This window comes from Sitodiplosis mosellana, unplaced genomic scaffold, assembly GCF_009176505.1.
Source record: "Sitodiplosis mosellana isolate CC-2019 unplaced genomic scaffold, AAFC_SMos_1.0 Smas_scaffold_6102, whole genome shotgun sequence".
Classification (NCBI taxonomy): Eukaryota; Metazoa; Arthropoda; class Insecta; order Diptera; family Cecidomyiidae; genus Sitodiplosis; species Sitodiplosis mosellana.
In genome coordinates, this window is record NW_022601343.1 from 1,487,250 (window position 1) to 1,501,838 (window position 14,589).

At 36.9% G+C, this 14,589-nt stretch overlaps 2 protein-coding genes across 6 annotated transcripts in view; one reads left to right on the forward strand and one right to left on the reverse strand.

Annotated features, from left to right (window-relative positions):
* Positions 1-1,636: 1,636 nt before the first annotated feature.
* LOC129573621 (ninjurin-1-like) lies at positions 1,637-2,565 on the reverse strand. Its single transcript, XM_055454409.1, has 3 exons — positions 2,222-2,565; positions 1,962-2,138; positions 1,637-1,902 (listed from the first exon to the last, which is right to left on the reverse strand). The coding sequence occupies exons 1-3, from the start codon at positions 2,312-2,314 to the stop codon at positions 1,738-1,740; spliced, it is 435 nt and encodes a 144-aa protein (XP_055310384.1). The 5' UTR covers positions 2,315-2,565; the 3' UTR covers positions 1,637-1,737.
* A 2,618-nt stretch (positions 2,566-5,183) lies between these two features.
* The window catches only part of LOC129573609 (nuclear hormone receptor FTZ-F1), a 69,649-nt gene continuing 60,243 nt past the window's right edge, over positions 5,184-14,589 (forward strand). For 2 of the 5 annotated variants that reach the window (XM_055454368.1, XM_055454369.1), the window contains exons 1-3: positions 6,681-7,185; positions 10,624-13,159; positions 13,328-13,668. In XM_055454368.1, coding sequence (XP_055310343.1) covers positions 12,726-13,159; positions 13,328-13,668 — 775 coding nt within the window. In that variant the 5' untranslated portion in view covers positions 6,681-7,185; positions 10,624-12,725. Of the gene's footprint in view, positions 7,186-7,244; positions 10,564-10,623; positions 13,160-13,327; positions 13,669-14,589 lie in introns of those variants that run through there. The other 3 variants (XM_055454365.1, XM_055454367.1, XM_055454366.1) reach the window with 3 other exon arrangements.

Below are 14,589 nucleotides of genomic sequence, written 5' to 3' on the forward strand. Positions count from 1 at the left end.
TCGTGAGAAATGCCCCTAGCTCTCACCAACAAATCGATAAATCCAGACAGTGAGGAGAAATGGGAACAGAATGACTTCTATGCACACCGCGACGAGATTCGGGCACATTATTTTCTTATATTTTGATATGGAGAAGATCAATGGGCTGGTGAGAGGCAATTTTAAATTCCGCCAACGAATTATGACAGATAGTATGTCCGCATCGGTTCTGTTCAACAAGCCAAAACAAGAGCGAGAGCAAACTACATGCTACTAGCGCTACACTGAAATACATTTGATTTGCATTGTACACGTAAGTGGTGGGAGTTCGAACTATCAAATTACAACAACAAATTACACAGATAGGCGCATCCCTCGAACAAGAGCAAACGGAACGCTCACCCCAAGATATTCTTGTAATGTATTGGGATTTTTTCTACTAAGTTGGAAAACTTGCAATTCGTCTGGAGTAGGGTTTACAAACTTTTCGACAAATACCGCAAAACGGTGTTATAAAAACGTTATTTTTCTTTCCTTTTTGACAGTCCAAAATACTGCAGAAATAACGATAAAAAACGAAAAAAACGTTTTTTGGGCGTTATATAAAGGCTCTGTAAAAAAACGTTTTTAGGAAACACTGAAAAAATAACGCGTTTTTAAACCCTAGTCTGGAGACGAACAATCGACACAGGAAAAGAGGTATGATTTGTACAGGGCGATTTATTTTGTGGTACCCGAAGTTTTTTTCAAAAAAAAAAATGGATAAAATACAAAAAATTCTTTGGTTTCTGTTTATTTTCGGTAAATTTAGACTTGTACAATTTGTTCAGTCCCTTTTTGAAAAAAAATCGGCTAGTGCCAGCCATTCAAAAACTGGCCCTTCTTTTGGAGCCGTGTGAAATTTGGAGTCGTGATTGACGAAGCTAATTTTACGCTGTGTGGCAGTGTTAATGTTGGGTGTTTGGTCCGTACAAGTTACTGTATGGTGCGGTGTTTGCTCGGAAAGTGTCATTGGCCCGTACTTATTTGAAGATGAAAATGGCGCGAGCCACACTGCTCGTGAAACACTACTCGAATACTACCACAACGATTGATTTTGAAAAACAGCGATCATGATCACCGAATTTGACTGCGCCCGAATTTTTCTTGTGGGGATATTTGAAGAGCAAGGTTTATGCCAACAATCCTGACAATTTCGCATAACTTAAAGCCAACATACGCCAGGATATCGCCCAAATTGCACCCGAAATGCTTCAAAAAGTGATGGAAAACGCCGGAAAAAGAGTCGATTTGTGAGTGGCTGCTGGCGGTGGCCACTGGCCAAAAATTATTTTCAAACTGAGTACTTGGCCTGGATTGTGGGCTTCAAATACACTTCGATGGGTTCAATACATACGTGGTTGAGACGCAGTAGAACGCAGCAGCATTTTAGTTTTAATTTTGAGTTTTCGATTTTGATAATAATACATGTAACATTAAGTTATTCTGCTGGGAGCTAATTTTGTGCCCCTGCCAAAGTACCTATTGCTGTGTCGGCTAGATTATAAATACATAAAAGTATACTTTTGCATGGCTTGTTGAGCAAGCAAATATTCCTATAATTATTTTCTATTACCTTTAGACTCAAATTTCCTACATTTTATCAAAACAAATTCGATATAATTAACATTTTATTGCATATTTTTAGTGTAATGTTCCATCGATGTTTGGAAAAAGTGAAATATTTTATTAATATCTTCAGGGATGTCTTTAATTGCCTTAAGTTGAAATTACATCGAAGACGCTAATCAGCACATTGATTGCGACCACCACAATCGATATGGCAAGAGACACATTGTTTATGATCTCGGCTTTTTTCTGATCATCAACGTGATTTATGTCAAAGATTAAGCCCAAAACTACACATACAACAGCTTGCACCACCTAAAAAAAAGCGTGATATTTCATAATGCAATTCATTTGCAAATGCATATTCACTTTACTTGTAATACTATTGAAGTCGCAATCAGCCACAATAGGAACATATAGAATTCTTGTTGCTTTCCATTCGATAATAATAACTTTAATTGAGCGCCATTTGCTGACAGTAATGCTAAATCGAGCATTCCATGTGCCAAAGTCTTCTTCGACGCATACGTATTCGGATTTAATAGGATTGGCTTTCGATAATTAAAGGACGTTAATTTTATTTTAATGACACAAAAAATCACGATTGACTACAAATATTCACAGACGATATTACCAAAATGAAGTCCGCCTGGTCAGGCTTGCGGTGCTCCTCCGTCACACTTTCTTGAACATCAGTGACATTCTTGTTGGATGTTTCAGTGAACATTTTTCTCTCAATATGAAATTTTTCACAATTTGCTTTAAAGAAAATGAACTTTTTCTTCTATTCTTTTCCTCTCCTTGTTCTTTTATAACGTCTATTCCAAAGCGAAACTAATCCATCAACTAAATTCATTTCCTGAACAAAGACGATGCAGAACAACACTCGAACTTTTGATTTTGAATTTATTCCGTCCGACTCATCGTTCAAATCGAGCACAACACAAATGTCATCAATTGTTTAGGTTCAGAATCATCATTGTTTCGAAATTAAATCTTCTTCTTTGTTAATTTCTGCTGATAACGATAAGAGCCGCGACTGTTTTGATAAAGAAGTATTTCAACATCGTATGTCATTTCTTTTGTTTGAAAATCAATCATTTTGAATATATTGCTAGATTAACAACAACAAATATTTTTATTATTGTCGAAACATCACAATCGTTAACACAATTCAATTCAAGATCTCAAAAATACAACTGGACATTAATATAGCAGTTTTTCTGCCACTCAGACAAAAATGCCCATGATTAAAATCGTACATAAAACAGTTGCTATTGTATGGGCCAAAAGTATACTTTTATATATAAACCGTTTCTGAGTATGAACTTGTGATTAATTCACTTCCACCATATCAATGCAGATCTTAGTATTTTCATTGCAGTGGCATAGGGAAATTAAATCCCCCACAGCATCACAATAAAATTCTCTATTGAAATAACTCATTCATCAAGCGTGCCAAACAAACAAAAAATCGATCCCAAAAAATAGCGATGATCAACACATTGGTATATGGTCACCACTGTTTGCGGTCCAGGCCGAATACAACAATTTGTTTTTATTTGTGTGTGACTGTAGCCCCATAGTTCAATTCACACACTTGGCCCATAAATTGCTCTCAAGCTTGATATTTCGTTTGCAAAAATTACAAATTCGTTTATTCATCACCCAGAAATCGGGACGATGCAAATTATTATTGAGTCTCACTCCTATTTTCAGCCACACAGCCAGTCAGTCAGTCAGTCACCAGCCAACCAATTGATCGATACGCTTCATAGTGCATTGAATTTAAATCCGATCCCGATACAAACAATACGCCTTGCAGATAATTGAACCGAATCGAGCTGAATGGGAGTGATGGAAGTTTATGGCACAAACACAGTCAATGAAAAATATTCTGGCAAACATTGAGGCCATATGTGTACAGTGCACTGTTTTTTTTTTGGTACAATCTCATTCCGATGAATTTCATATGAATACAACTCCATGAACCTGAGTGTCCCATCGTATCGATGTGGTTTTTTGCATGTCGCGTTCTTTTTTTTGCTCCTCCGATCATGCTGTCAACATGAATGCCACAGCTTTACACGATGCTACGAATACAACGAAGAACATGTCCGATTACAAATTCAATCAATTAGTTCAATTGATAGTCTTTAGCTGGTGGATTATTCGTGTGAAATCGACTGGCTCTGTTCAAGGAAAAAAAAATAACTCTAGGAGTATATGGTGTAGCCGTATATGTGTGAAGTGTGTACTGTATCTAAAACGAAATTCACAGTCTGCGGTACACAGTGAGTGAATGGAGGAGAATTATGCAGTATTGCATTTTTTTTGCTTTCCATTTTTCCCTGCTCGGCGTCTGATTGAAGTGATGCGATGTCAATGTGATTGAATGAAAAATGTAACGGTTCGACCGATATTTTTTTATTTTTTGCGCGTTTTTTTCTTCTTGGCAAATTTTCGATCATTCGTGCTTACCATCGATAGAGATATGTTATCTTGAATGAAGGATGCGACAATTGAAAAGAAAAAACACTTTTGACACGCATTTGATTGAGTGTCAACGTTTCATTATCCTTCTGTCTCTTTTTTTTGGTCTAATGACTTTACGGTAGAAAAGTGTTCCACCTTCATTGCAATAGGTTGTAATTTTGCAATAGTTTCAATTGGTGGACGGTTTGCCTTGTCCATTTGTGTATAGTAAATATATTATCGATTCCGGTTTTCCCTTATTAATAACCTTGGGGCATTGATTTTTTCATTAGGTTTGTGCCTTCAATAAAAACGATTGATTTGAATCACAACATTTGCCAAAGCTCGATCCACTTGATTCAGTTCAATTTTCCCTAGATGGCGTATAAATATGAAAAGCCGCAAAAGCTGGAAAAGCTATTGCGCCACCGTAATGTATTGGAGCTTATTCGAATCACAGCAGCCATGTTTGTTTCTCTTCAACTTTGTTTGAATTTTCGATTGCAATTCGAAGTGAAGTGAAGTGACTATATGGCTTTCCACTTTGCGAGAAAAAAAATACGATTTTCAATGTATGCGTCAAAACCAAATATTGCAATAGTCACTCAAACCGATATCAGTATGAGTTATCACGAGTAGATTAAAGCAAAGCGCAACGGAATATGGTTTCTATCTGATCGCCCAATTTGACATTCGTGAACGATGAATGACGATCTGAATTGGATTCACAGAGGCGGCAATGTAAGCGTCTTGTGGCGTATGGAAAATTTGCGATGCGATTGAAACTAATTCTAGAAAAAAAAGAGACTCACTTCAGTTTGTACTGGGGCACATTTGTCTCGCTGTTTATGCCTATTTTCAGTTATATAGATGAATTTTTTCTCTGTTTAGCGTTGCTCTGTATATGGTTGTTGTCTAGGCAAGTGTGCGCAGAGCTATGCACAACACATACGCGAGCCAATATACATTGGATCGTACCATTTCAATTGCTTTGAATTCACACTTGAACTGCGCACAAGAATTCGCATCCTTTAATTAGTATGCTGAAACCGTATACATGTTGTTTTTTTGTATTTCGTTGCCAACAAATTGACTCAGTGTGCATAAGTTGAGCTCAGTCTGTTTTCATTTAGACCAAACACCAACAACGCTCACCGTTCAACTTGACCAACATTTCTTGTACTGACTTTTAAATGTTAGGCGAACGTTCTATTTCTGTTTCCATATTTAAGCAGCAACAGCGACAGCATATTTATGTGCATACAAAATTGAGTTCGCAGTGGCGAAAAAAGGGGGAAGAAACAAAGCCGAATATATACGCCAAAATATCGAAATTGAATGAATGAACGAATTCATTTGTATATTTTAAGCAGCAAGAATGACAGCAGCACCAGCAGTCGAATGAAACTGAGAAGCAAATCACACATAGATCGGTGTGCGTTAGACTCATGCACGCGTATGGGTGCCGCCGTGGTAAATGAATAGACTGGCCATAAATCGTCATATTCAATTCCGAATTAGAATTAAATCCTATAAGAAGAGGTTGTAATGAACACTTTGCATTGTTTCATAAAAAAACCGTGTAGAAACAATGTGAGAAACGCTTATTCCATGATCAGCCTAACAAACGAAGCAACAGAATGAATCTCACAAAGAATCATATTGGAATCGAACAACCCATACAAAAATGGTTTTGGTGTGAAAGAGACTTGAATAGCGAAAAAAGCGCATGGAATGTATCATCGAAAGTGAAACAAGACATACTGAAGTATGTGGTACACATATACATATAAAACGCATAACAAAATAACATAACAACCCAAATACATTTTTATGGCAAGTTCGGCGTTGGCCGCCGACGACAATGCGAAAACCAGAACAACAATATACTAACAACAACGAATATATATGTAAACATAACATCTAGAGAACGAAAATGGATAACCAGAAAGGAAAGAAAAAACAGCGAGAGGAGGAGAGAGAGACGAAGAAGCGAAAAAGAATTAGTGCAAATACGTCGTCGTTGTTGTTTTATAATATTGCAAGTTCAACCTATATTGTCGGTATTGCTGTTGGTCAGAAACGTTGTTCATTTCGTTCGGATGTTTCTCGGTCGTGCTTCTTCTTCTTCGCCACTGTTGTCGTCGTCGTCGTTGTCGTCGCCTGTTCAGTCATTCTGTCTCATTCTGATACACACAGTCGATCGAATTAGAATCGCTCTTATGCCATATGCATGTATGTGGATTGTACAGTGTACACAAGCAGTAGTAGCTTCACGACGACAGGCTCGCCAATATATTCCCTGAGCTCCCTTTGATTTTGTCTGTGCTCGTAGCGCTTGTACAGCTAGCGCGCACATCCACATCGAGCGCGGTATGATGTGTGCGTGTTCAGGGAACAGTGACTAACAAGAAATAGAACAATCCTACTGCAGAATTAAATGCTGTATTGAAATACACATGGGTAGCAATCTAAACAACAGCCATATGCGGATGCTATCGCAAGTCATGAACGTGTACGCATACAACCGTAGCACTCGTTCTAAATGTGCGCATCTATGTGTGTCCGTATATGAATCGACTTCAGGCAAAATGCGACGAATGAATATACGATACGACGATTGTGTCATGTAGTTTTGTCTGATTTATACCCGAATACACGGAGTGTAATATAACCTAGAGACCTACATTTTGACACACAAACTTTTGATTTTCATTTCACAAAAATACGATTAAAAAGAGAGCAAAAAATATTATAAACAAATCAAACATTGGAATTACTGTGAGCCGAAATACGATTTTATTATTTTTTTCTGCTAAAAATAGCAACATCAATCTAATTGTGTGAATAAAAGTGAAACAACTGCGTCAAACGACGACTAAAATACTTCACATTGTTTGTTGAATTAAATCAAAATGAAATGAAAATAATTCTAGTGTGCATGTGATTGTGTTCCATCTGACATTGAATTTTTTTTTTTTAAATAATGTTTTCGTAGCTCGTTGTTGATGTGTTTAGAGTGTACTGAATTAACACCGGGAATTTTCCGAAAGCTTTGTTCCATCACGATTTTAATGTTCTCCCAACGAATTTGCTGCATCCAACAAGCTGTCGGTTAAGAAGGTCGGAATCGATCGAAATTCAATGTTAAAACAATTTTTGTTATATATGCGTATATGAATGGGACGATCTGAACTAACTAAAACATTTCAAGTGTGGACACATACACATATACAAACATCGTACATGTGTGTTTGCCTTTTAGTACATAGAAAACACACATGTGTAATTGTTTCAGTTTTTTCATATAAATCAAACCCGTGCACAGTCATCTAATTATTGCCTTTTTGAGAATACAAGAAAACCAAAAACAACAACAATAACAACAACAAACATAACACAAACACAATTAAATCCAACGCAATCGAAGCCTTTAACCAAACCAAAAATAAAAACCGTATCACAAAAATCGACAAATCCAATCGAAACAACCACAAAAAAACATCCATTTAGCTGGCTAAAGCAAGGGCGCACAGTACACAAGCATAGAGCAGCGAAAAAAAAATCCATAATTCTGTCTTGATTCTGGAGTGAACACAGTGAAAAAAATAGTATCGCGGTTGAGTGTGTTTTGTCTATTTAATGTATATATGTACCTGAAAGACGCGGCGGTATGTTGTGTAACGAATATGAATGAGCTTGTAAGCGTGTTCGTAGCATTACATTCCCATATACATTTCAATTCGGCTACATTACATAAATGCTTGTTATTATTTTTGACCAACACAAGCAAACCATGTCTCTTACATTCATGTGAGATCGAACCGGGCCGCACAATAATAGCCAATAACAATAATAAGTCGCAAAAAAAAACGACAGATTTGCCATTGGCGGCTAAGAGACATAATAAGTAAATATCTCGTTTTTGGAATGCTGATTTGGTTCGTTGTGTTGATGCTTTTAAAAAGACAGTAAAATCATGAATCACAAATCAACTCATCCGCAAGCAAAAAAGTGCCGATTGTTGAACTATTTGAACATCAGTCGGAAAAGAGTTGCAATAACGAATAATAAATAAGTTCAACGCTTAAATCTGTATTCGCAGCAGCGAGACAATAATGGCGACAAAAGATGAAAATAAAAAAAAAACCTGCACACATTTGAGACTGCACAGAGTGAGAGCAAGAGAGCAAGAGAGCGAGAGAGAGAGAGAGAGAGATATTATAAAAATTAGTGCGGCAGTCGTCGTCGTCGTTGTCGAGCACTTGAAAACCGTGTGTGATGTGTGAATGAGTGTGGGACATGTTTCAAAAAGCATCAGACAGAGCGGCCAATTTCATGATAATTCCGTTCATTCTTCTTCTTTTTCAATTTTGGCATTCATTATTTTTATCCTTTCTGTATGCGTCTCTTGCTATATCTGTCTGGCTATATGCGTGCGCGAACGAATAAACCATCATTGTGGTTTTTGCATTGGCAGCAACAGCCTCCACATACACAACGAACGATACGCCATTCAACTGGGATGAGTTCGCGCGCGTGTGTTGTATATACAAGTTTACTACACACTAAGCAGCAACGAAAAACACGAAATTGCCTTTGCCTTTTGATTTTCTTGATGCACGATTTACGATCATTGTCATGTCTAGGAGCGTCTTTGTCTCACTACCGCATCGAATATTCGTATGAAATTGATGCTACGGCCGAAGTATATTCTATCGAGCAAATATCATCATTTGATGAAAATCCATCAGCGACCCATTTCAAGAGGCTAAATACACCTTTTGTCATTTTGCTAAAATCACAATTTCAAATTTACTGCTTGTACAAATAGGAATCATGTTTGAATTCAAAAATGTATTGAAAATGTCAAATGGCATCATAGTGAACAAAAAAGACTTTACGTAAATGTCATATACCTCTTCTCAAAACATCCATACATTCCAACTGATGTGCACGGTCATAATAACGGTTAAACCAAAGCCTGAAAAAATACATTCTTATTCATTTATTTGTCCTCTTGAAACACCATTGAAATAAATGCCTCGAATCACTTTCGATTAGAGAGGTGAAGAAATGCTCAATAAAATTTCATATTTGTTGTATTTTTTCATTAAAAGCAACCAAAAGCTTTTTATCTAGAATACTAGGCGACAATTTTCTACCTAAAAATTCTCACAACAAGTTCATAGCATTTTATAAATGTTTTTTTTTGTTTTGTTTTGTAAATATCACCATAGTCATAGTTTCAAAATAATAAAGGTGAATAATCGCAATTTGTTTGTATCAGATTTGGAAACTGCCCAAACATTCCATATCTACTGTGGAGCACAAATTCGATTGAATAGTACGAAAACCAAATAACGAAAATGGATATTGTGAAAAAAGAGTACAAAAGTGTGTGTGCGTGTGAGAGAGAAGAGAATAATTGCGAATCAGCGCAAAGGGTGAAAGAGATGCAAATATCGAAGCTAAAACCACGACGGTAAAGAACATACACAGAACAAGAATAAGAATAACAATATACCAGTTCTATCAACGATGGGACTCTACGTTGCTCGCGTCTCGTTCTCATTCAATTCGTTTTGAATGGGCATGCTTGTGCGTTCAGTTTTCCTTTCATACAATAAACAAAAAATAAAGAGAGACAAAGTGAGCGAGCGAGTGAGCGAGAGAGGGAGACAGCAACAGTGTTGTGCGTTTTGTTTTCTGTGCATCTGAATGGTTAAATTATGTACAGAAATGAGTAATAATGACTCGGGTGCATAACGACACTGCAAGCCTAGCCAGCAGCCAAACAGTCCATTTAGTATGTAGCTCCTTGGTTTTCTTGGAATTCATACCAAATCAATGCGCCAACAGTCAAATCCGCGAAGCAGATCAGGAAGAAAAAAGAAGCAAATAAATAAGACATAGTAGCAAGCGAGCGAGAACGGTAACGAGAGAGCGAAAAAACAGCACACATATGTACACACACACACGTACAATTCAATAATTAACAGCATGTTTTTTTGCTTGTCTGTTCGCGAAAGTACCTTTAACAGACGGACAAACAGTTTTTTTTTTTTCAAAAATACATATGTCGATATGTACATAAAATTTAATTCCCAAACCACAAACACTTTCAGCCTTTTTCTAGTGTGCTACGCCAGCTTGTATTGTGTTATGTGTTGTGTTTTGTTGTTTTGGATGAAAAAATAAAATAGTACGTGTGTTTGGCCATTATTCGATTAGGTTCATGTGTAAATGAACTGGACGCTGACAATGATAATGTAGCTATTCCGTCATTACCGAGAATATTAGTACACGCGACGCATAATATATGGAAAATAAATTTTAAGTTTTATTTACTCCATTACATTTATACATAAATTTCGATCAGTGATATCAAAAAAATATGATGGGTTTAGTCGGGGATTCAGAATTAAAATGGGTGTTGATGTTGTCAAAATTATGTTTGTGCCGTAGCCTACCTACCGTACCTTTTTGCGGTGAACTTATGTAAATGTATGGGGGTGGTCTAATCGGAAATGTCAATTGAAACGTTGTGAATTTTTGCAGGTAACATTTTTATGGGCTCAATCAACCAGGAGGTTTGAAACATACAAAATCGATGCGTTCAAGCTGTATTAAACTAGTTCAACAGAAACAGTAACAAAAGTGATAAAAAAGTGAACATTCAAAACAAGTAAAAACTGAAAAAACTCAAAAGCTCTGAAACTGAACGATTATTGTGTCTTGTGTGATCCATAATTAAACGGACAAATATTCTATTCAATATTCAAGGAATACCATCTGATCCAAAAGGTGAAGCATATTCTAATTGGATCATTGTTACCATTTGGCTGTTGATTTTTCTTGTTTTTGTTAATCGTCGGTTGCCGGTCATCATCATTATTGCTAATAGTACAGCAACAGTATGCAAGTTTAGCAATTTATTTGACAACATTGATGCAACAATTGAAACCGGAATTACATACTCGCCACTTGTGCACGAGCTGACACATGAGACCGTTTCGGATACCACCGCATCGAAAGAAGCTTTGCAGCAAGAACAAAACGAAAAAAAACCTTTCAAGTTATATGCAGCGATAAGAAAGCGAATGGATTAAGCGGAGAATAGGTGCAACATTAAAAAAGGTGGTCATGCTTATTGTTTTATAACGATATTGCCATCCATTCTACTGAGCCGAGAGATATACGACAAGACAACTGCGTTCACTGCGGCAGCGACATTGCACTACATTGGGAACGTGCACATTAGCACAACGAATTCCAGATTCGTCCGACGACGACGACGACACACAGCCTCTAGTGTGTCAGCAGTGTGTACAATTTTGCCATAAATACTGTACGGCTCCTTTGTTTCCCATATATTGTCGCTTGTGTCGTGTTGCCGTTTCTGATTCAGATTAATATTCAGCTTCAGGTTCTATTCTCTGTTTTCCTTCTCCGTATGTTTATATACTCAGCCGAGTAAACGCTTATTACATAGAAAAAAGAGGAGCATTTCACTCGATATGTTGTACTGTGCGGTGCTGTGCTTTACATGATGTGTTATGCACATGGATCGTCCACACTCGATTCCAAATCGTCAGCATTCGCACTTAGGCGCACATATTCTATATATATATAGAATATTTGTGTACATATGCGTACCAATATATGCATAGCATACACACAGAAAGCGAAAGAGAGTATATATATCCGCGCATACATTTGAAGGCGAGAAACTTGAAAAATTGAAGCTCCAACCAGTCGAGAGTGCAAGAGCAACACGCGTACTTGTGAATTGGATTTCTGGTGTTCTCGCGTAGTTCTCTCTTCACTTATTAATCTCTCTTTCAGTTGTGTGTCTAGCATCTGTGATTCGCTTTTAAAGCGGAATTGTATATATTTGATGTAAGTATAGTTCTAACGAATATAGTAAAACTAAAAGTAGAAATAAAAAGCCAACAGTCAGCTACCAGCAAGTAAACAACAAGTGAAAGAGAGCCAGAGCATCAATATTATCACCATTAAATCGCACATTTACGCGCGTAAGCCCGAACCTAAATACCAAATCAAAACGTCAACTAATTTCAACACATAAACATGTTTATGCAGCAAACGCTGAACCGCTGTATAGAATAATAAGTTTGAACAAGAGAAAAAAAAACCCACACAAATAAGTTTTATCGAGAGGAAAGGAATTGAATCTTCGTGAAAGCTAAGGTTCACGACAGACACCGTATACATACACAAGTCCACCCACACTGAAATCAAAACAAAACAAACTAAAAGTGACAGAGAAAGAAAGAGAGAGAGCGAGAGAGAGAAACACACACATACACACTCACGATGCAACGTTTCTAAGCGTTTAACTTAGAAGGAATTTAGTTCAATTTGAACTTAGATTGTGGGAATTGGATCATACTATATGCATACGATTCATGAAAAGGAACCTATAAATAAGCCACAAAATAGAAACCTAGACAGCCATAACTCGGTCACAACTACGACAAAAATGAACAACACACAAATTAAAGAATTGAATAATCTCCTGTGAAAGTGTAAAGTGTTAAACAAAGTACAAAAAAACAGAAATAGAACAAATAGAATTGGACAAAAGTATAATAGTATAATCTGTGATTCAACTGAAAGAGCATCATCATCCTAATAAAATGAGAAAAACAATGCACGAAGATCATAAAATTCATCCAAATTCGACGATTGTTGTGCTGAGCAATGTGAGCTTGAGCACATCAGCTGCAACAAATGCAGTTAACAATGTTCGGATTGTCGGCACTGGCGGTGGTGTTGGTGTTGGTGTTGGTGTTGGTGGTAGTGGTAGTGAACATGTCATAGCAGATACAAATAGTCAAATCGACACCATATTGGCGGATTCCGTGAAGCTTAACTTGGATTCATCGGACGGTCCACACACAACCACACAATACTTTTTCAGTGCTGCCACACCGATTGTTACCACATCCACCATCAATCAGCTACAGTCAAACAACAATACAATCTTGATTGAGAATACAAACGCTGATATAATCGTATGCAATGGCGACGATACACTCACCGTTACATCTGGCGAACAACAAACATTAAGGTGAGTTCAATGCATCACGTGCTGCATGTTTACATTATACAAAACAAATGTGTCCTGGCCAATGTTATGGGCCAATGAGTTATAGTTTTAATCATTTTTCCGGAACATTCAACGAATTAAAGGTCGCACCGATTTAATTTGTGAACTTTTTGTCTTGCCTCTCTTTAGCACCTCGTGTTCAACATCTTCATGTACAACTTCTTGTAATACACCATACGTGATATTCGAAACAAACAGTTTGCCGTATGTGCAGCGAACGATCGTTTCAGAACGGGATTCATCAAGTGCGTCAGTATGCATAGATGATAGCGGAGGTGGTGGTGGCGGTAGTAGTAGTGTTATAGAGATCCCAGTCGACAATAACAATATCGGCGACGATGACATCGACAACAACGGAAGTGATCATATTCTAAAGCGGAACTCAACGTCAGTCCTCCAAAGACATTCATTCGAAAATGTTGACAATGAAAATGACGACGATGACGATGATGAAGATGAAACGTCACAAGGTATTTATGTACATTCAATTATTTACTATTTCTTTCTCTGTTTTTTTTTATTTTGTGTGTTAAATCTAAGGGCTGTTGCTTTGCAGTTGAAAAAAATAAAAACAATAAACTACAATCATACGAATATATTATGTTTGACAGTGAAATTTCATCCGGGTGAAATTCAACAATACTCGCGATAGATTGATTTGTTTTGGTTTCAATATGGATGAACTAGTTAACTAGACTTCATATTTTTTGTGCTAATAGGGCTTCAGCATAGAAATTGTATAGCTTCTCCGACGTACTAAACGCGATTTTGTGAAACATGGATTCATCGCCGAACACAATTAAATTGTTTTGTTTTGTTTTTATGTTCGTCAATTATCCCAGTGATTAATTGTAAAAAAAAGCACATCATTAACTCGATTGCTGGACGATAGACGGTAGTTTTATTCATCGATTTTATGTGTGATGTTGGATTTATTAAAAACTATATTTCAATTGTTGCAGTTTGTATTTGTGAATAACCGATGTATCCATCTTATTGGAATGAAATATAGCTTAAAATGGTCGATTCTCTCCAGCCCGACAATTTTCGAAAAATGAAAAATCCTTCGGTGGAAAATAAGTGCTTAATTAGTGCTAATTAGTGCCACTAAAATTAGAATTGGTGCTCTCAACTGGAAAATTTTTTGGGCATGGGTTTTTTTGAAATTAGGGGTTGAAAAATCATTTTTGGCAGGAGTAATGAAAAATTAAAACTGATAATGCCAAAAATTAGTGCTCAATTAGTGCTCTCAAAAAAATATTATGGGGAGGTTTTTTTGGGGGGTGGGGGGTGGTAAATTGGGGGTTGTTTTTTGGGGGTGAGAAAATGCACCCCTGGATAGTGCAAAAAATTAGTGCTCAATTAGTGCTCCCATTTGATGTACATAACAT